Source organism: Phoenix dactylifera, chromosome 2, assembly GCF_051530095.1.
Source record: "Phoenix dactylifera cultivar Ajwa chromosome 2, Ajwa_hap1_PhDact_Kaust_v1.1, whole genome shotgun sequence".
NCBI classification, from domain to species: domain Eukaryota; kingdom Viridiplantae; phylum Streptophyta; class Magnoliopsida; order Arecales; family Arecaceae; genus Phoenix; species Phoenix dactylifera.
Genome location: NC_143191.1, coordinates 22,717,049 through 22,736,569, shown reverse-complemented (window position 1 = coordinate 22,736,569; position 19,521 = coordinate 22,717,049). Strand labels below are relative to the sequence as shown.

Sequence of the window (19,521 nt, the reverse complement as noted above, 5' to 3'; positions counted from 1 at the left end):
GGACTTTTTTTGACACATTTCCTCTTGCATCTATCTAAAAGAAGAAATCCAAAAGTCAAATAGGGATAAGAGGATTTCTGATAACGGAATCTGTTAGTCTCCTAATTTAAAGAAAGAAAATTGCACATGCTAAAAGAGACTATTCGCAAAGAATGACAATCTACATCCTCTTTTTTTCTCATCAAGCCTCTCCTTCTATCCTCTTCCTCATCAAGTCGTCTTTCCCATCTGTGAGGTCTTCCATCTTTTTTCGAGTCATTTTCTTCTTTTTTTGTGGAAACTATGTATTGATTTACCTAAAGATGTGTATTGAAATATTGGATGACTATTTTGCTAAGTGTGTATCATCTGACAGTGTAGTGTGTACCGATGAACATCATATTCTAAAAATTATGTATCAATTTACCTGAAGTTATATATTTGGTTGTTGTTGGGTGTGTATCAGAAAAGTTTACAGTATACATCAGAAAATCGATGAGTGTGTATCACTTAGCCATGTAGTATGTACCGATGAGCATCATATTCTAGAAATTGTGTATCGATTTAATTAGAGGTGCGTACTAGGATGATGGATGATTATATTGCTAAGTGCGTATCAACTAGCCATATACTATGTACTGATGAGCATCCTACTTTAAAAATTATATATCAATTTATTTGGAGGTATGTATTATGTTGCTACTAGATGTGCATAAAAGAAGCTTATAGTATGTATCAGAAAGCCGATGATTGTGTATCACTTAACGAAGAAAAAAGAGAATGCGATGGTCTTTCTTCGCACACGGTCTTTATTAGTATGTAAATTTTTTTCTTGTATTTTTTTAAAGTTATAGAATTAACGGACTCCATTAGTACAAGAAGTTCTATCTTTATTTGATTTCTCGATTTCCTCTTTAATATAGGTGTAAGAAGAAATATGGCAAAAAAAAAAAGTCCTGCTCTATATTAAGATAGTGCCTACCCCACATGATTTTTGTTCACAAATTTCATTGTATTATTCTATAGGGCCTATGTTGTGCACCTAGGAATAAACGCGTGTATTAGAAAGTTTGGATTGCAGAAAGAAACTACACAGATGCCTTAGCATGTGTTCTAGCATGTGCATTGTGCCAACAAATACATGTATAATATTACCGAGACAAGGAAATTTATGATATTTTCATTGCTCGACATTCCATAGCATATTTCACCAAAAAAAGATTGCATATATAGCATAGATATGATGGGGATATTTGCATGTTCTTTTCTTTCTAATTTAAATTAAACCAATCTTAAGTTTTCTACCTTGGCCTTAACCTCTTCATTGAATGGTCTATTTTATGTTCGCAGAAAAATCTCTCCCAGGTTTAAACTAGTCCCGGTTCTCTGTCTGCCGGCACTGGTTTAATTTCACGTCGTCCAATCTCTATTAAGCTACCGAGCTACTGATACCGTCTTCTTCTTAAAGGGCGATCCCGTCAGGCAGTTTGCCGAACAAAGAGAACCCTAGGAACCGGCCGTGTCCTGTCCGCCATGGACGAGGCGCAGGAGATCCTCCTGAGCTCTCTCAGCAGCTCCGGGGTCTCCCTCCCCGCCGGCGTCTCTTCCATCAAAGATCTCGGCCCGGACGCCCTCGTCTCCATCTGCTCTCAATCCCTCCGCCTCCTTGACGACGATGAATCGTCCCCCTCCTTCTCCACCTCCCTCCCCGAGCCCACCGCGGAGCGCTTCAAGATATGTACCGACGTCGCCTCTGCCGTCAAATCCCTGGGATACCGAGGGGATCTCAGCTTCCACCAGGTTATCGATCTTCTTTTCGAGATCTTTTTTTTTTTAATACCAAGCAAAAGTTCTTTGCTATTCCTGAAAACATGTTATATATCTCGATTCGAAAACACCCAATTCATTGAATCGCTTCAGTCAACAAGAATAGAATAAAAAGGCGAAGAATTTATGACCCGATAATCATCAGCTATTCACCAAACAGTAAAGCAATCTTATATTTCTTTAGACCTCGAAGAGATCCATTGCTCTATTTACCAATGCTTCTATCATAATATGTGAAATATAAGAGGCGGATAATGTAGAAATTTTGGTGATAGCTTCTATTATCTAATTACGTACTGTTATAATGGGGAGCAGGGATTGATAATTTTGAGTGGAATATAGAAGGAAAATCTGGAAATCAGGATACTGAATTCTTCTTTGGTGTATGATGATGCAAATTTGGGGCTTCAGGGATTTTTTGTGTTGTGCTTAGCTTTCTGTGGTAGCCTGCATAAAATTCATGGTCATTGATATTTGATGCAGACCAGTCCAAAGGCTAAGGTTTGTCCTGTAAGATTGATTTATAATAACTGGAAAACACTTGTTACCTCACAATCTTTACATGGAAGGCCTGCAAAGAATATATTGTTGATCTGAGATGGTTTAGCACTTTTTACAGTACTGGTCTGCCAGAAGGTTAACAGGTTGTATCAAGGCAAAAAATCTATTTGCAGAAGACATAGGTGTTGTAAGTCTAAGTTTTATTGCCAATGTTCAGATCTGCACTAGTTAATTGGCAAACAAGTCAGCAAAGATCGTGTTTCAAGAGTACAAAGTTGCAAGTTCTTACACTTTAATAATTTTTACCTTAATGCAATGTGGTTAATTCCTCGATCTATTAAATGCTACTAATAAAATTGATCCAACGTGTTTTAGGCACATGTAGGGTTACCAACAGCCTGGCTGCAGTTTTGTCTTTTCTTCTTTCCTGAAGTTTGGATTTCTTCTACTCCCAACATGGTCATTATGCTTCTTATATACCACTTATTCTCAAAATTGTAAAAAAATCTGTCTCAGAAGAATATTTCAATCATATGACCGTGATACTTTCAGAAAGTGATTTGCACTTGCAAATCACTTTTGCTGCTTGTTATTTCTGAAGCTTGGATCAAATCACATCAGGAATAATCTGCCGATCATTCTTCCAACTACATTCATTTATAGGGTTACACTTCTTACGCTATACACCAGCTAATTCTTAACCATACCATATGAAATTTACTGGCATAATCATTAAACTACTACAAGGCTAAATGAGACTCTACTTGGAGAAAAATTATCATCTAATATACATTTCATTTTAATGCCTTATATGCTTATCAATATTATCTTGTTCTCTTTATTGATTCTACTGATCCTGCCACCATTCTTAGAAGCATTTTTTCCTTTGTTGATTCTGGCAGTTCCTGTATCCTTCTTATGATGACTCATACAAGTTGGTAAGATTTTTGGTGGAGAGGCTATCTGGATCATCTGAAGGTAGAAGAGCCAGAGAAAATACAGCAACCAAATCTACTTTGAGCAGTGGTGAAATTACTGGTGACATCCATAATGATACATTAGAGAAGCTTAAAGAAAAGGAGGATAAGGTGAGGGAGAGTCAAAGTAAAGAGAATTTTCATTGTGAAAGAAGATCTTTGGGGGAATCAACTAAAGGCATTGCAGAGCCATCTGAGACGGTTGCTGAGGAGGTATACTCTGATGTGTTGCTTGACACTAATGCAGTTCCAGGGCAGTCAGGTGTGTCAGCTGAGACTGGAACACTCTATTCTGAGCGCATAGAATCCAGTGAGATCAAGAGCCATTGCAGCAAGGAAGGTGTTGAAGATGCTCCTGAAAAATCTATGAACTCTGAGAAAGAATTATGTGTTGATGGAGAAGATATGACCCAAACAGACAAGTATATTGCTGAACTTGAACGAAAATTAGCTTCTCTGCAGGAGCAATTATCCAAGGTAAACCATATAAAAGGATTGATATCCTTCCAGTTGATCAAGTAACTGCAATTCAACAACTGGTTATTTTATATGCTTTCATGCCGCTTTTCTGATGTATTTATATTTTCTATGACTAGTCAATGCACAGCTATTAACTTGTATCATTAAAAAAAAGTTTGTATGATATGGAAGATAACTGTTCATTGGATCCTTTAGAGTAAGAGATGCCAGTAATTTCCAGTGCTGAAGGGCGATCTTTCTTTTCATGTAAAGTTGTCTGACAAACCTCTTTCTTTCCATGTAAAGTTGTCTGACAAACCTCTTACTAACATTAGGGTGCATTGCCTGATTTCTTCTGACTTGTTGTTCCAATTATGAATATCTTTAGTTGTTAATCCAAAGACTCAGTTTTTATTTTTTTATTTTTCCACTGGTCTCTGAAATATAGCTGCTGGGCTAGCAATTTGTTCCATGATGCACTTCTTCTTGCTTGATGGCATACATCGTTCAGGTTGCATGCTTTGGGCAAATATACATTCCAAACTTCTCATTGTTTGGTTTACATAAACCTAATTTGATATTTAGCATTGATTTTCTTTTGAAGGTTTGATGCTTTATGATGCCTTTTGTCTTAATGAAGTATATCATTTCTTTTAAATGTAGAAAACATGCTGACTCTACTGGTTTCCTTGTCTTCTGTGTAATGCAGTTAAGGAATCAAGCTGACAGCTTGAAAAATCAAGAAGATATGATGACGGAGGCAAAACAGGTGAAGGCCTTGAAAGTTCAGAGCCTTGAAAGTGAGCATGAGCTCCTAAAAGCAGCTATGGATATGGCATTAGATGAACAACATTCTGTTGGCTTCTATATTGAAATGCTAAATGGACGAGTAGAAGCAAAAAGACAGAGTCTTATGAAATTGGAATCACAGTGGTAGGACATTGTGGTATATCTCTAGTCACCTGACATATTCATCTTTATTTATCTGTTCCTTCATTCATTCATTCATTTATTGTGCATTGAACAGATGTAGAAACATAATGTATGAAAGCATTGTATAGTCGCTATCCTAATATGATGGAGCCTATTTCTTTCTCTCATTCTAACATTAGCATGGTTTTGCATGTCTAAGATCAAGAACTATCATAAGGTTTTTTCTAATGTATGTCATGGATTGAAGTTTCATTCGTTCCATACAATATCTATAATATATCCCATGCTAATAGCTTATTTGCATATTTGTACATTCATGCTAACTTGTATCATTATGTATTGGCCTGTCTTGGTGCATACCAAAGCAACAGGAATTGAAAGAAATGAATACCGACTTACTCCTTGATTTTAAACATGTGCCTGATTATACCGAATGATCTTTTTATTTGCAAGATGTTTCTTGTGAGCCTCTATTACAATCAGCTTTTTCATCTCTTACTGTATTAACTACAGCTTCATATTTCTAGTTGGCTCCTTCAACACCTGACTTGTAAAGATTCTAAACTACATATTCTAGCTTTATTCTAGCAAATTGACCAATAGAAAAGTTCTAATAGAGAACATGCACTTTGACTGATGATGAAAACTTATTACATACACTAAAACTTACAGCAAACAATGTTTTAAATTTGGAGCATGTAAATTTGCTGCAAAAGTCTAGAACAGTTATTGCAGAAGTTTTTCTTCTAATATAGGTTATTAGATATGACAAAAGAGTATTTAAATTTCAGTAATACACTGAATGAAGTAAGTACAAGTTACCATCTGTTGCAGGAATGATCTCAAGCAAACAGTGGAACAGAGACAGATGAGAGAGGAGCAGTCACTATATGCTGAGAAATCTTCAGTGCAAGAAAAACTAATTAAATTGAAAGAAATTGAACAAGAAACAGATGCCACCGTATCTGACATTTGCAAAAGGTAATTTTTTTGATGGAGAGTTTTAAGATATTAAAAAAATTAAAGAATGCTCTGTCAGAATTGCTTATAATGAAATATGTGAAAGAATGCTTTAGATTATTTGTTGAAGTAGTTAGTAAATGTACCAAGCAAATCCAACATCTCATGTATTTTATTAGAAGATGAACTCATAGATGAGCCATTTGTTAGTTAAATCTGTAGAAATGTCATATACTACTGATTTATAAGATAATGTCAGTTTGTTTTTGAAATTTCAATTTACATGTTGCTGCTAGTTGATTGCTGTGAAGTTTGCTAAGATAATCTCATTTATTTGCCTGTGGATTGTGATTTTCTTTGCTATATCTGATTATCTTCTTGTTCTCAGAGAGGATGAACATGCTAAACTTCTTCTGGAGCTTGAGAAACTCCCAAAGATCTCTTCTAGAAAATCCTACATCCAGCGCATAACTGAGATTACAAAGAATAGCTGGAAACAAGATGCCGACGTTGAGCGAATCATAAAAGAGACTCGAGAGCTTCAGTTAGAGAGTAATTCCATACAAGAACGCCTTCATAGGACTTATGCCGTGGTTGAAGAAACTGTCTTCAGGTATGATGTTTTGAACCTTGCAGCTTTCACTTGGAAAAGTATATTTTCTTTTATTTCCCAATTAGAAGAAAATGATGTCCATGACTGTTCATGTAAGTTGATGCCAACTATTATTTTCACAGCAATGACATCTTGCTTTTGGGTTTGACAAGGAGCAAAAGTACCTTGGAGGAACATTCAATCATACCATGTTTTGGGGCTTTTTGCATATATACCCTTAAAAATATAGGTTATTGCATATTTACCCTTAGAAAATAACTATTTCTATATACAGCCATCCAATAATCCTGTTTTTGCAACAAAGCCCCTCCCATTAGATTTATTTTGTGTGTATGGTGTTAGTAAATAGTTGTTTTAAGTGTTAAATGGCTGTATTACCTCTTGCACTAATATCTTTGAATAGTTTTAACATTCAATTTGTTGCATAAGAAGTTATGTTTTTGCATAAATTTTTCAATGGTATTGATGCAAAATGGTGAAATAGGCATTTCACACTTAAAACAGTTATGTATTAATACCACCAGCCAAAAATCTAAGGGAAGGGACATTGGTGCAAAAACAGGATGAACTAAGAGGTACATATGAAAATAGAATTTTTTTCAAAGGTAAATGTGAGATAACCCATATTTATAAGGGTATATTTACAAAAAAAAAAAAAGGGAAAAAGTATTAGTTTTTATTGTTATTATCATGACTCCATAAAATGTCATATGCTGCATCAAATCCATATAATCATGATTTCTAGTCAAGCAGACTCTGTTCATCTACTTGATATTAGCTTCATGAACCACATATTCTATTCATGATGATTTGTAGTTTACTACCAGGTAACAGCCGTGACGTTCATTCAAAGCAATGCCCTTATCCTGTTATTAATGTGCTTGGTTTGCCTTACCGGGTTCTTTAACAAGGAGCAAAAGTACTATGGAGGAACATTCAACCGTACCATATTTTTGGGATTTTTGCATATATACCCTTAAAAATATTCATATTTACCCTTAGAAAATAACTATTTCTATGTACAGCCATTCAATAATCCTGTTTTTGCGACAAAGCCCCCCCCCCCCCCCCAACATTAGATTTCTTTTTTGTGTATGGTGTTAATAAATGGTTGTTTTAAGTGCTAAATGACTATATTACCCTAATACCTTGAATAGTTTTAGCATTCAATTTGTTTCTTAAGAAGTTATATTTTTGCATAAATTTTCAATAGTATTGATGCAAAATGTTGAAATAGGCATTTCACACTTAAAACAGTTATGTATTAATACCACCAGCCAAAAATCTAAGGGAAGGAACATTGGTGCAAAAACATATGAAAATAGAGATTTTCTCTAAGGTAAATGTGCGATAGCCCATATTTATAGGGCATATATGCAAAAATACTTTTTTTTGGGAAGAAAACATTAGTTTTTATTGTTATTATCGTGACTCCATAAAATATCATATGCTACATCAAATCCATATAATCATGATTTCTAGTCAAGCAGACTCTGTTCATCTACTTGAGATCAGCTTCATGAACCACATATTCTATTTATGATGATTTGTAGTTTACTACCGGGTAACAGCTGTGACATTCATGCAAAACAATGCCCTTGTCCTGTTATTAATGAATTTGGTTTGCCTGGCCTGCACTGAAAAATAAAGGTTCTTTGCCGTAACTTTTTATGCTACCGATACATTACACAGTTTGGTGCTCTTTTTTTTTAAAAAAAAAGGAAGAATGAAATATTAAATTAGCCTTTATCTGCTTACAGCAAAGCATCTTCTGCTGACCAATAACTTTGTATGCAGGAATGCAAAAGATGACCCAGTAAGGCTGCAGGTATATAGGCTTTTAACGAGCATCCACGATAGTTTTGAACAGATTTCAGACAAGCTTCTTGCCGCTGACAGAGCTCGAAGAGAAGCCACCGAGCAAGAGGCCAAACTTACGGCCATTTCTTCCCGTAGTTTCGACATCAGCAAACTCCAAGCAGATCTTGATTCGATTAGGAAGGAAAATGAGTTTCTAGAGCAGCAGCTCTGCCATGAATAATCTGTAAAGTCTTGCATTAAATTTATCTTCTTTTTTTTTTTGATCCAGCATTTCTTAGATAATTATTTAGCAAAATTGCTATTTGAAAACAGCAATGGCTCTTCCTTCTCTTGAAGAAAAATGCTATAGCTCACCCACTACTGATCACCACTTGGTTCACTGGGGAATGTGGAGGTCAGTGATTGGCCGAGCATAGGCATGGGCCCGACTAACACTACTGACCCCACCATGTTTGGCACCAATCCCCAACAGCCACATCCAGGGTGAACCAAGCAGCGATCATCGGCCGGTGATCGATAGCAGTACTCCTCGAATTTTCTTCTGTTGTAGCTGTTGGTAGCAGAAACAATTGTACTTATAACTTTGTGAGAACCACCAGTAAGTTTCATTGCGTTAATGAGTTCTCTTCACTCTCTGCAGACTGTGGATGCCAGCTAAGAATCTTGTGCACATCCTTGCAACAACAGTAGTTACATTAGCAGCATTCAGTTCGACTGTTACCGATGGCTTGGCATTCAATTTACAAGGGAGCTACCATACCTCTTGGAGGTGTCTATGTGGCTGCAGCAGTGTATACATATCTATGTATTTCAGGATGTTTACATCTGTTGTGTGGTTGGTTGTGCATATGATTTTAAGACTGGTTTAAAGGTATGAAATTATCCATTCTGTCAGGTTCCGGTAGAAATGTTTGTGTTGTTCCAGATGATGTGGAATGACTGGTTGCGATGGAGTGATTCCCTCTGGCCATCAGCCATTTTAGAGCAAATGGTGTCCTGCAGCTGTGTGTGAAGTGGTTGGCCGAGCTAAAAGCGTGGAATTTCTGCAAGGGTTGCACCTTACAATGACTCCCTTAAAAAGACGAAAAATGTCTAAAATAATCTAAGTTATATAACACAGACGTTGGCTATCCTTGATGCTGGGTCTCTCCTAAAATTAAGTGGGTCCGTATGTCTCATTTCTCTTCTACAAACAGTATTTTTGCACTAATTATATGTCCCACATTTACTCTCTAATAAATAGCCAAATAAAGTAGATACTGATTTATGCCAATGCTCTGCAACCTGTGATTTTTGCTGTTTTTATTTGTTTGTTTGTTCTTGTTTGTTTGTTTGTTTTGACCAGGGGACATATTGTGAAGTCTCACGCACCTCTTATTGCTATTAGTACTCTTGAATAATAAACCATGAATGATGAAATCCTCAAATTATTTATAAATTCTTCGGAGCTTTTGATTACAAAGAGTTGTTACGTTCAAGATGAGTCAAAATAGAAGCGAGAAATAGCAAAAAAATTTTGCAAATGCTATCTTCTGCATTGATTTCTATGCATTGTTTCGCTAGTTTGTAGGGAAACGAAAACTTAAAAACAACAAAAATACCAAATGGGAGTTCTTCTGTTGCCATTATTGTTGTTGCATGTATGCCGCAAGCACATATGCATGTATATGCGCATGTACTTATATGTGCATGTTTGTCAATTAAATTATCCATATGGATGATTACATAAAACATCAAAACCTTATTATATTTGTCAATTAAAATATCCATATGGATAATTATATACAACATCAAAACCTTATTATAATATTGGAAGATTACATGAAACATCAAAACTTTATTATAATATTGGAACTTCCCCATCCCAACTTTACATAAGTTTGATGATTCTAATTGATTGATACGTTGGATCTAAGCGATCGTTGAGAGTCCTCATGAGAGATGTAGTTGTAATTAATAAGATGGAGATGGACAAACTAAGGCATTTACATTATCAAGTAAACTCATTAAAACAATAGCCTGGCTCAACCTGGCCTAAAACATGAAAGTTAGGATCGCAGTGATGTCAGGACTTAGGGCGGCCCAACGGCTGGTTTGCTCACTCTATTCCTAGGAGTGCTGAAGACCATCAGAGATCAGATGGATGAGACCAATCATCAGAAGTTGAAGAACTCGAAAAGCCTCAATCACTCCATAAAGTTACATTTAGAAATTGTCTATGTAATAAAACTAAAATCAGATACTAGTATATCTATATCTATATTTATTTTACTTAATAAATCATTACCTAACTCAACTTACAATATTTCAGGATTCTAGCATTAATCTAACGTAAAACATCAATTTAATAAACTCTAATCTGAAAATTTTTGATAAATGCTAAAAATTTCGATGAAAAAAATTTTAGAAGCGAAATTGATTTTTCTCATTTGTATTGATTTAAAATCAGCTAACTATATACATGAGGATTTGGATGTTTGTCAGATACAAAAGTTTATGTCCATATTTATTTTAAATAGATACGGATATAAATCGAATATCAAAAGTATAAATATAAATATGGATATAAATTAGATGGCGATAAATCAAGTTAATAGTATATTGATAGACTATTAAAAATTTATTATTATTATATAAAATTAAATAGAATTATAAATAAAATTAAATATTTAAATATGAATACGGTTAGGAGTTTATATCCATATCTGGATGGGATAGGTATTATCGGCCGCTCTCATCTCTATCTTTATGCAAGTCCTCCAACAATGCGTAATCTATAATTCGCACCATTTCAAATTTCGTTACCGGCCAGGCCCTCCCCTCTCTCTCTCTCTCGATTCCATCACAGAAATCGAGGAAGGGACTTGTGCCCTTTTCCCGTCTTTCCTCTCCCCTCGATTCCTTTCTCTGTTTCTTAGTTCGGAGACCTGAAGAAAGACGCCATTTTTGGGACCCAGAATCGCCACTGGAGCGGGAGGCGCAGGGATTTGGGGTGCTCGATCTCTGATTTTTTAGGGAGAGAGAGGGAGAGGGAGAGGATTGGGGGGGTGGTTTGGGCATGAGCTGATGCGCTCTTCCAGCCGATAGGAATGGGAGTGCTGGATTCCATCTTGAGTCGGGATGCCCGGAAGTTTATCAAGCGCAAGGACAGCGACGCAGGGGAACATGGTCTCTCTCTCTCTCTCTCTCTCTCTCTCTCTCTCTCTCTCTCTCTCTCTCTCTCTCTCTCATGGGCACGAATTTTTTTGGTTATTTATTTCTTATTATTTTTCAATCTGAAGCAATGGGGCTTGTAGGGCTGCGCGAACTTGGGTCTATTTGCAACTATTTATTTTATGACATTTATTTATGGGTTTTTGTTTCTATTTTGTCAACAAAAATCTGAGCTATATAGTTTTTGGGTGTAATAAAGCATGGATTTTGGCTAGCTCAATCATTGTATTTTATTTGCAATTTTATTTTTTTTTCTTTTTCCTACCCTATGGTCTGAAATCTTTTATGGTTTTAGGGGTTGTTCACTGACTTGAATCCAAGTTTTAGGTTACATGTCACATTGGGGTTTTGGTTAATTTCTCTCGAGAAAAGTTTCTTTATTGTTCGATGTAACCGGAACATGGTTTTGGTAGCTCAGTCTTTGTTTGTTATTCAAAAAAAAAAAAATCATATGTTAATCCATTGAGGATTTTAATTGGATATTGCTTTTTGGCCTTTTTGGTACCTTACGTTCCATGGGCCATTTTGTTTATTAGAGGGAGTGGGCACCTGGTTTGTACCACTGCGTCAGATGATTTCAATTGCTGATACTGATCGCTCTTATCTGCAATACTTAGTTTTGGGTGTATTTTGCATCTTAACGATTATGCTTTATTGTTAATGTTTACTTCCCATTCAAGTCAATAATTATAGCAATTAAAAAACATTGTTCTGTTCCTTTTCTACAGATTGATGCTTTAGTTTCTGCTATTTGCTAGCCTGCGTTATATGTGTTGATTTTTCAATTCTCGAACTCTCTTTCTTCCTATCAGATTGTATTTTTTTATACCCCTTTTAATCTTTTTCTACCAGCAAGCAAACGGACATCTACAGCTAGGTCTGCTAGGTCATTGATTGATGCTTCTCTTGTCCTACTCTGACCTAATTTAGTAGAAGTGCATAGTTTGTTAGATTTGCTGAGTGGAGTTGTGAATTCTGTGGCCTTCTCACACCCCACTTAGAGTTTGCTTGTAGACTTGAGATTATTTTGCTCAAAACCACTGAAGTTTGTATACGTCAGAAGCCCTATCCTCTCCAATCCATTCTCTTTTCATGCCTTACTTTTCTTTGCAACTGTCGGTAAATAATACAAGGGATGTGTTACTTATGTGTCACGAAGCTGCTTATTGTTTGCTGCTCTTTCACAGAACAAAGAAAAAAATGAGCTTTTGAAAGGAAATAAAAATTGTCTAAGGGCTTCCTGTGTTGCCTCTTTTCTTGTTCTTTGAAACCAGCGGCAGAAAACCCTCATTGCATAACATTCTATAGCCTGTGCTCTTCCCACCATTTCACCTATATTTCCATGATAAACAGAATGCTTCCCATTACCAAATTTACTACTCATAAATTGTATGATGGTAGCAAAAGAAGTAAATTTTCCCATGGAAAGACTAAAATGTTTTTGTGTGGCACTCCTGTCTCACTTTCATGGCTGCCAGGCCGAGCACTGGAAGAGCTGCGGAGTTCTTTGTATAGTGACTTCCAAACTTCTGAAGGAGCAAAACGCCAGCAGCAAAGATTCTGTGGTCCAGTTGTAGCAATGACCTTCAATTTCACAGTAGCTGTTGGCATAATCATGGCAAACAAAGTGGTAGGTGCTTCATGTCTTACTCTTTTCCTTGTTACTTTCTCTAGGATCTTTACACCAATTGGATTTCCTTGTTGATTATTTTTGTATCCTGTAAAAATTAGAATCTTATGCAGTACATTTTATTATAGGTGATGGGAAAGGTTGGATTCAATTTCCCAGTTGCTCTGTCACTAATCCACTATGCAACTTCTTGGTTTCTGATGGCCATCTTTAGCGCACTTTCACTATTACCTGCCTCCCCTCCTTCAAAGTCCACCCCTTACTCTTCCTTGTTTGTCTTGGGTGCTGTCATGTCTCTTTCTACTGGACTGGCTAACATCAGCTTAAAACATAACAGGTAGATTATGCATGTAATTGCAGAAACAACTGCAGAAACCTTCTATGCTTTTTGATGCTGACCTGCCATTGTAAATAGTCTCAGTGCTCATATAGCCCATTCTTCTTTTTTCTGTGTTGTTTTCCTTTTTGCAGTGTGGGGTTCTATCAGATGGCTAAGATAGCTGTGACTCCAACCATTGTTTTAGCTGAGTTCATGCTTTTCAGGAAAAAGGTTTCCTCCCAGAAGGTCTGTTTGTTTTCTTCTTTCCACTATTATCTCCTTTGTTGTTTTTTTCTCATTTGTCCACTAAACTATAGTTTGCTTGAGCATGTCTATCCTGAAAAAGAACTGCCAGAATCATATATCAAAAGATGATGCGTATTGGTTGTTTGATTTTGAAAAGAAACGTAGAAATTATAAATTCTCCATCTTTATTCATTTAGATGAAAGAACCATAAACTTTTTTCCTTGGCTCTGCAGGTTATCACACTGGCTATTGTATCAATAGGTGTGGCTGTTGCAACTGTCACTGATCTAGAATTCAATTTTTTTGGTGCTTGTGCAGCATTAGCATGGATTGTGCCTAGTGCTGTAAATAAAATTCTGTGGTCTAATATGCAGCAAAAGGGCAATTGGACTGCCCTCGCGTAAGTAGTGCTAGTATATATATTTTATGCTGCTTAAAGGTTTTTGAATGTCATTTAAATCAAAAAGTTTTTATTCAGGTTAATGTGGAAGACTACCCCAATTACAATCTTCTTCTTCATGGCTCTGATGCCTTTGCTAGACCCACCGGGTATTTTATCCTACGATTGGAATTTAAACAACACGATTGCAATCATCATATCAGCTCTATTTGGATTTCTCCTTCAGTGGTCAGGGGCTTTGGCACTTGGGTGAGTTTTTAACTACCTTAGTTTATAATATACTAATGCAAGAAATACATGTATACTTGCTTTTATATGATTTGATTTGAGAAATTTCCATTTTGATAATTTGCTCATGGATCTGTCAGCCTCGATACTATATAATTGTTGATTTCTGAAAGCTATGGAAAGTTAATATCAGTGAATGCAGTTTGTGCTGTGATTTTTGGCAGACAACTCCGAGATGAAGTCATTGATTGGTAAGATACAAGTATTTGAAATGTTTGAATTTTACCAATCAATGATATGCAGAATACAGCAACATTCTCAATGTTTGATTTCTCATGCATAATGTAGGCTCACCGGAGTCATCTTATCATCTTTGTATTATTTTTAAAATATTCTTGCCATCATTTTTCTAATGACTATCCTCCTCCTTGTCATGATTTTTATTATTATTATTATTATAAAAATGATAAATTATGGATGACAGAAGGATTAGTAGAGGAAGAGGTACAGCTGAAAAGCACCCTGCATGTAGTTTTGATTACTAGAGAAAACATTAATCATCAAATGGAGCGAAAGAAACTGAAATTTAAATTTAAGTTTCTTATGATGAGCTCCAGCAGTTCATTGTGATTTGCTTGTGTGATAATAAATCTCTCTACACCCATCGTAATAACAAAGATGAGACCATGAGAAGCTATTAATCAAATTCCATAATCGTACAAGCATTCTATAATCTTGAACAGCAGAATAGTTTACATCAGAAAAGAACGGCACACTATAATGCATATGGATTCCTGATCATGCTATTGCATGCACAACACATCTTTCTTACAGCCTTCATGTTATGCAGCGCCACATCTGCTCTCTCGCATGTGGTTCTGGGCCAGTTCAAAACATGTGTAATTATGCTTGCTGGATATCTGTTTTTCAATTCCGATCCGGGAGTCATTAGTCTATGCGGGGCTGTCACTGCTCTCTGTGGAATGTCAGTCTACACTTACCTCAACCTGCAAGACTCTAAGGAGTCGGGAACAGCAGGCAAGCAGCTTCCTTTAAAGCAGACTTCATTTGCCCAAAAACCCAAAGCCGACTTTGACAGCACAGCAAGCAAGCAACTTCTTTCAAAGCAGAATTCATTCACCCCAAGGCCCAAAATCGACTTCGATGGCACAAGCAAGCAGCCTCTTCTGAAGCAGAATTCTATATCTCTAAAACCCAAGACCATCATAGACAGCGAGGCAGCCGACTTAAAGATCTCTGAGGATCCTGTTTGAGAGAACAAATGCTTTGTGTGCGCCAAGGGACCCTTTCGCTAACCATGTTAACTTTTCTGTCTCTCCCTTCTTTCTTTCTTTCTTTCCACCTCTGTTTTTTTTCCGAAATTTAACTTATGTACAGCAATAATCTGATTCTGGGCAATTTCGGATGATCAAAATGCATTCATCAGTTTCCATATAAATTTGTTATTCTCACCTTTGAATGGAAGGACTTTTGAGTTAGCTAATAGTATTCTTTGGTGCTTATGCATATGCAGTAGTCTGCGGTCGAAATTTCTACCGAAGCCTATGGACTTTCAGACAAACTTGGTATCTTCTAATACAAATTATACAATACAGCCAGAATCTTAAACCCTTATTTAGTAGTTTGTTTGCCATCCCTCAGACCGGAGGGAGACCAATATTGTTGCATATGTTGAGCTCAATAGAATCATCATGACTATCCTAGTGCGATGTTCTTCTTCCTCAACTATCTAGAAAGTATCTGCCACTGGCCCAGAGTGTTACATGAGGCTTCTAAAAAGCTAGTTCATGTGGAGCAAGAATTCAAGAATCGAAAACCTCGAAAGCAGCTACTTGCTCTTCTAGGGCACATGGCTTTACAAATAGTTTCTTTCGCAAAGGCTGGATCAACTGGTGCAGGATTGCTAACAAGTGCAAATTATAGCATGAGTTCTGAAAAAACAATTTGTACTTAAAACTGATCAAAGTTATAAGCTGCTTGTGTCTGAATCAAGTAATCCTCACTGTTGCCTGCCAGTGGTGAAACCTACAATCAGTAATTTCATCTATGTTATATAAAATTCGGATGTTACTTTTTAGTTACATGAAGCATTTTGTACATGAGGATGGAAGGCTACCTATCTTCTATTTAATTAGAGCCAAGAACAATAAAATTCATACATGTATTATAACGGTCAAAATTAAGGTTCACAATATCTTTCTAATGAGACATCTGAGATGGATGAGGTAATGGTGGTGCTGCGAGCGGTGAAGCCTCATGGATAGCCTCGAGAGATGGCTGCCACATCCCTGCCATTCGCACCCTCCTCCTCCTTGGTCGAACCCTCGGAGCCGCTGCGGGCCTTCCATTGACGCTCGCATCCACCTTCTTCCTTTCAGGCCAAGCAAATGAGAACCCAAGGAGTTTGAAGGCCGCGGCCGGAGCAGTCGTCGACTTGCCCGACGTGTTGCTCTCATTCTTCCCCTCGGATGAGTCGCCGCGGAGCCCGTGGGCTGCAGGCCGCCGGATTCGCCGCTGGAGCTTTTGGATGGTGCGGCGGGGCACGACATAGACCTTCTCGCCAGGGATCAAGATTTCCCCTGGCTGAACAAGGGAATCCCATGGCCTGCGGAACACGTCGGGTCGTGCAAGGACGGCCCGTGGATACTTCCCCATGATGCCGGCCGCCGGGATGGCCATGTAGTAGCACTCGACGTGCCCGCCGGCGTGGACAATCCTCAGCGGCCTCGAGGGGTTGGGGTGGTGAGGGTGCTCCTCCGGTGGTGCCGGCGGGGCCGGGACGGCAGAAGCAGCCGGCGCCGGCTTCCTTAGGGAGCATAATTTAATTGTGGTAGACCCAAAGAGCTTGGAGAGCATGGTGGGGTGGCGGTTGTGGCAGTTATGGCGGTTGGTGGGGAACCGGGAGGGCTTGCAAGGAGATTGTGGAAAGGAAGGGTTCCCATTTATGTTTGAAAGAGGGCGGGAACAACAAGGCCAGGTTGCCGGGCTTCTCTCTGGTCATGGCATCTTTCTATTATATTTCATTTTCTTTGAGGCTCATACGGTCAGAGTTTTCGTAAGATGAAATCTATGGGAGAACAGAGGCCGGACCTACGGCACGCTGTGGTTTTGTTGGGCTTTCTTTATTGTGAGAGGATCGTGGCTGTCCCGCATCTTTCTAGAGGGATGGTGATGCCTTTGGGATGGCATTTTTTTATTTTTTGAATGGACTATGAACTCCAGGTTTTGAGAAAAATTCGGCTACAGTTATTGAATGGGCTTAGCGGTTTGTTTGCGGTGTGGACGAGTGTTACTTTTTAATTTGAGATATCCGAACTATGGTATGTGATGGGGTGGTCTTCCAAACTAAGTATGTCTATATAAAGACCAATAGAGCTGCAGACTAAGTAACCTTATACGTGGCCAACCACTTCGAAAATACTATTTAGGTTGAAAAGAATGAGCCGCCTAATGTACTCCGAAATATGCTATATTTTGACTTTTTTGAATATTTCCGTACTAGAATTATCATCCAATTTTTTTTAAAAAAAATAGAGCATCACCATAGTGATAAATAAATGAATGAAACAATAATAAAATGGCCTGCATGAGTCCGTCAAGGAGGCTAATGTTTATTTTGGCAATCTAAAAGAGTTAAATTACAAAGCCGGCTTCAAATAGACGAGATGATAATTATTAGTCCAAAGTACGGTGATATGTTCCTTTCTTTGGATCAATGAGATTGTTCAACCGTGCCGCATAAAACAATTCATTAAGTATACAATCACATATGTGAAGTAAAATCATAAACAATTTGGACAACGAGAAGCACCAGCTTTAACTCCGCGTATCCAATGGCAATAACACGGACGAACGCACCTTCAGGTATATTCTTGTCTTAGAAGTAAATGCTCAGTAATGTTTTAAGTATTTGTCATTTTCTCAGAATTATATCAACATTCGTCAAACTACACGGCATGATGCTTAATTGGAAAAGATGTAGCCCATCGGAGAATTGATTGCACCTTGAGTTACAGGGACAACGAGAAGCATTAATTAGATGACCATCAAAGAATCAACATAAGATGGGATAAAGCGAGATTTTGCAGGCTGGGTGTAGGAGAGAGTTTTAATTCTAACTAGTCTGCTTTCTTCTTTTACCATGCCTACCTTTTATTCATTCTAGATACGTGAGTACAGAGTTCACAATGTCCTAATAACAACAGATGTTCCAGCTACTAAGTTACTAATCGTACTAATAAACTTAAAAAAGCCTGTAGTTAATCATACACCGTGTAGCCAACATTTCCTATTTATCTCGCCACCAGAGATCGATGTCCTTCAATAGTTTAATAAATGTGGCTAAATGAAGCCAGCGGGGTAAAAATTTTTCAGGTCTTAGGATGCCATTTGGACATTTTTCTAGTGGGCTTTCAGGAAGAAGCACAGCAACATCTGCTATCATGGACTACATGAAACGAAAAGCCCAGATTTGTGATGAAATTTATACTGCTAAGCTTGGAAGGATCAAGTATGTCGACAAAAACGATAGGATTCAAGATAATGAAAGAGAGAAGGATGTATAAATTAAATGCTTGATGCAGTGATCCAAGTATATCTCCTTGAAAGGAAGACTCCAAGACCATCCAAAGAGCAGAAATTTTATACTGCTTGGTTGCGCTTTTTGCATAGATAATCATAGCAACTATGTGAGGAAGCAAGGGGAGCAAGCCTAATTCCACTCCCATCCAACAAGACTCACCAAAACTATCTTGAAAATAAATAAAAAAAAACAAAACAAAACAATTACTGCAAAACCATACATTTTAGGCACTCTCAAAAGAGCCTTCCATTCTGCATCCTCTAGGCACAAAATAGAGTTCCACGATCTTTTCTTGTATTGTGGATCTGCTTCGAATGCAATTTAAATAAAAAAAAATATAAAAAAAAAATTATAACACAAATTACAGTTCTTGGTTTTGGGATCAAATTTACAAATAAAGGAGGATAAAAGGAGAGCTGATAAACACCCCTAATCTCTCATCCTCAGATCTTCAACCGTCTCCAAACCATCAAAGAAACAGGAGAGCCTTCCCATATGTCAAGCTATGCATGTAGAGAATTTTCCACATAATGTGGACGTTAAAGAAGATGATTGTACTTACTGTTTAAGAGTATAACATGATATGTCAATGTCTTAGCAAGGCATTATAAATTATAATTTTAGGGATACTTACCTGTTGTTTTCTTATAGGCCATGCTATTTACTCAATGTTGAAGAAATAAACATTAATCAAAAATTAAAAATAAATAAAACAAAAAAAATATTCAATAAACTAGATTCAAGTTATGATCACTCCAGAAGAAGATTAAGATATCTTAAAAACAAATGCTTTAATGATTAGCACAGAGTC

General features: G+C 37.2%; 2 protein-coding genes across 6 annotated transcripts; both read left to right on the top strand.

The window, feature by feature from the left end:
* Nucleotides 1-1,382: 1,382 nt before the first annotated feature.
* On the top strand, nucleotides 1,383-8,964 carry LOC103716447 (uncharacterized). Its single transcript, XM_088715602.2, has 7 exons — nucleotides 1,383-1,779; nucleotides 3,210-3,761; nucleotides 4,453-4,676; nucleotides 5,511-5,657; nucleotides 6,025-6,249; nucleotides 8,047-8,293; nucleotides 8,711-8,964. Exons 1-6 carry the CDS (start codon nucleotides 1,513-1,515, stop codon nucleotides 8,288-8,290), a joined length of 1,659 nt encoding a protein of 552 aa, XP_088571728.2. The 5' UTR covers nucleotides 1,383-1,512; the 3' UTR covers nucleotides 8,291-8,293; nucleotides 8,711-8,964.
* Nucleotides 8,965-10,771: 1,807 nt separating this feature from the next.
* Nucleotides 10,772-15,566, top strand: LOC120107564 (Nucleotide/sugar transporter family protein). 5 transcript variants are annotated; one of them, XM_039120013.3, is made up of 7 exons: nucleotides 10,772-11,238; nucleotides 12,762-12,913; nucleotides 13,042-13,250; nucleotides 13,385-13,478; nucleotides 13,713-13,879; nucleotides 13,958-14,128; nucleotides 14,958-15,566. In XM_039120013.3, exons 1-7 carry the CDS (start codon nucleotides 11,160-11,162, stop codon nucleotides 15,379-15,381), a joined length of 1,296 nt encoding a protein of 431 aa, XP_038975941.2. In that variant the 5' UTR covers nucleotides 10,772-11,159; the 3' UTR covers nucleotides 15,382-15,566. The 5 variants fall into 5 exon arrangements, with proteins under 5 accessions (XP_038975941.2, XP_088571730.2, XP_088571731.2 ...); XM_088715604.2 differs by lacking the exon at nucleotides 14,958-15,566 and adding an exon at nucleotides 14,248-14,374 and having other exon boundaries at nucleotides 10,807-11,238; XM_088715605.2 differs by lacking the exon at nucleotides 14,958-15,566 and having other exon boundaries at nucleotides 10,840-11,238; nucleotides 13,958-14,132.
* Nucleotides 15,567-19,521: the final 3,955 nt, after the last annotated feature.

Bases quoted from the DNA above. Each gene is read 5' to 3' on its own strand.
- LOC103716447 (XM_088715602.2), top strand. From the start codon at position 1,513: ATGGACGAGGCGCAGGAGATCCTCCTGAGCTCTCTCAGCAGCTCCGGG. The intron at 3,762-4,452 runs GTAAACCATATA...TGTGTAATGCAG, and splicing joins TGCAGGAGCAATTATCCAAG to TTAAGGAATCAAGCTGACAG. The intron at 6,250-8,046 runs GTATGATGTTTT...CTTTGTATGCAG, and splicing joins GTTGAAGAAACTGTCTTCAG to GAATGCAAAAGATGACCCAG.
- LOC120107564 (XM_039120891.3), top strand. From the start codon at position 12,626: ATGATAAACAGAATGCTTCCCATTACCAAATTTACTACTCATAAATTG. The intron at 12,914-13,041 runs GTAGGTGCTTCA...ATTTTATTATAG, and splicing joins TAATCATGGCAAACAAAGTG to GTGATGGGAAAGGTTGGATT. The intron at 14,129-14,957 runs GTGAGTTTTTAA...CATGTTATGCAG, and splicing joins TCAGGGGCTTTGGCACTTGG to CGCCACATCTGCTCTCTCGC.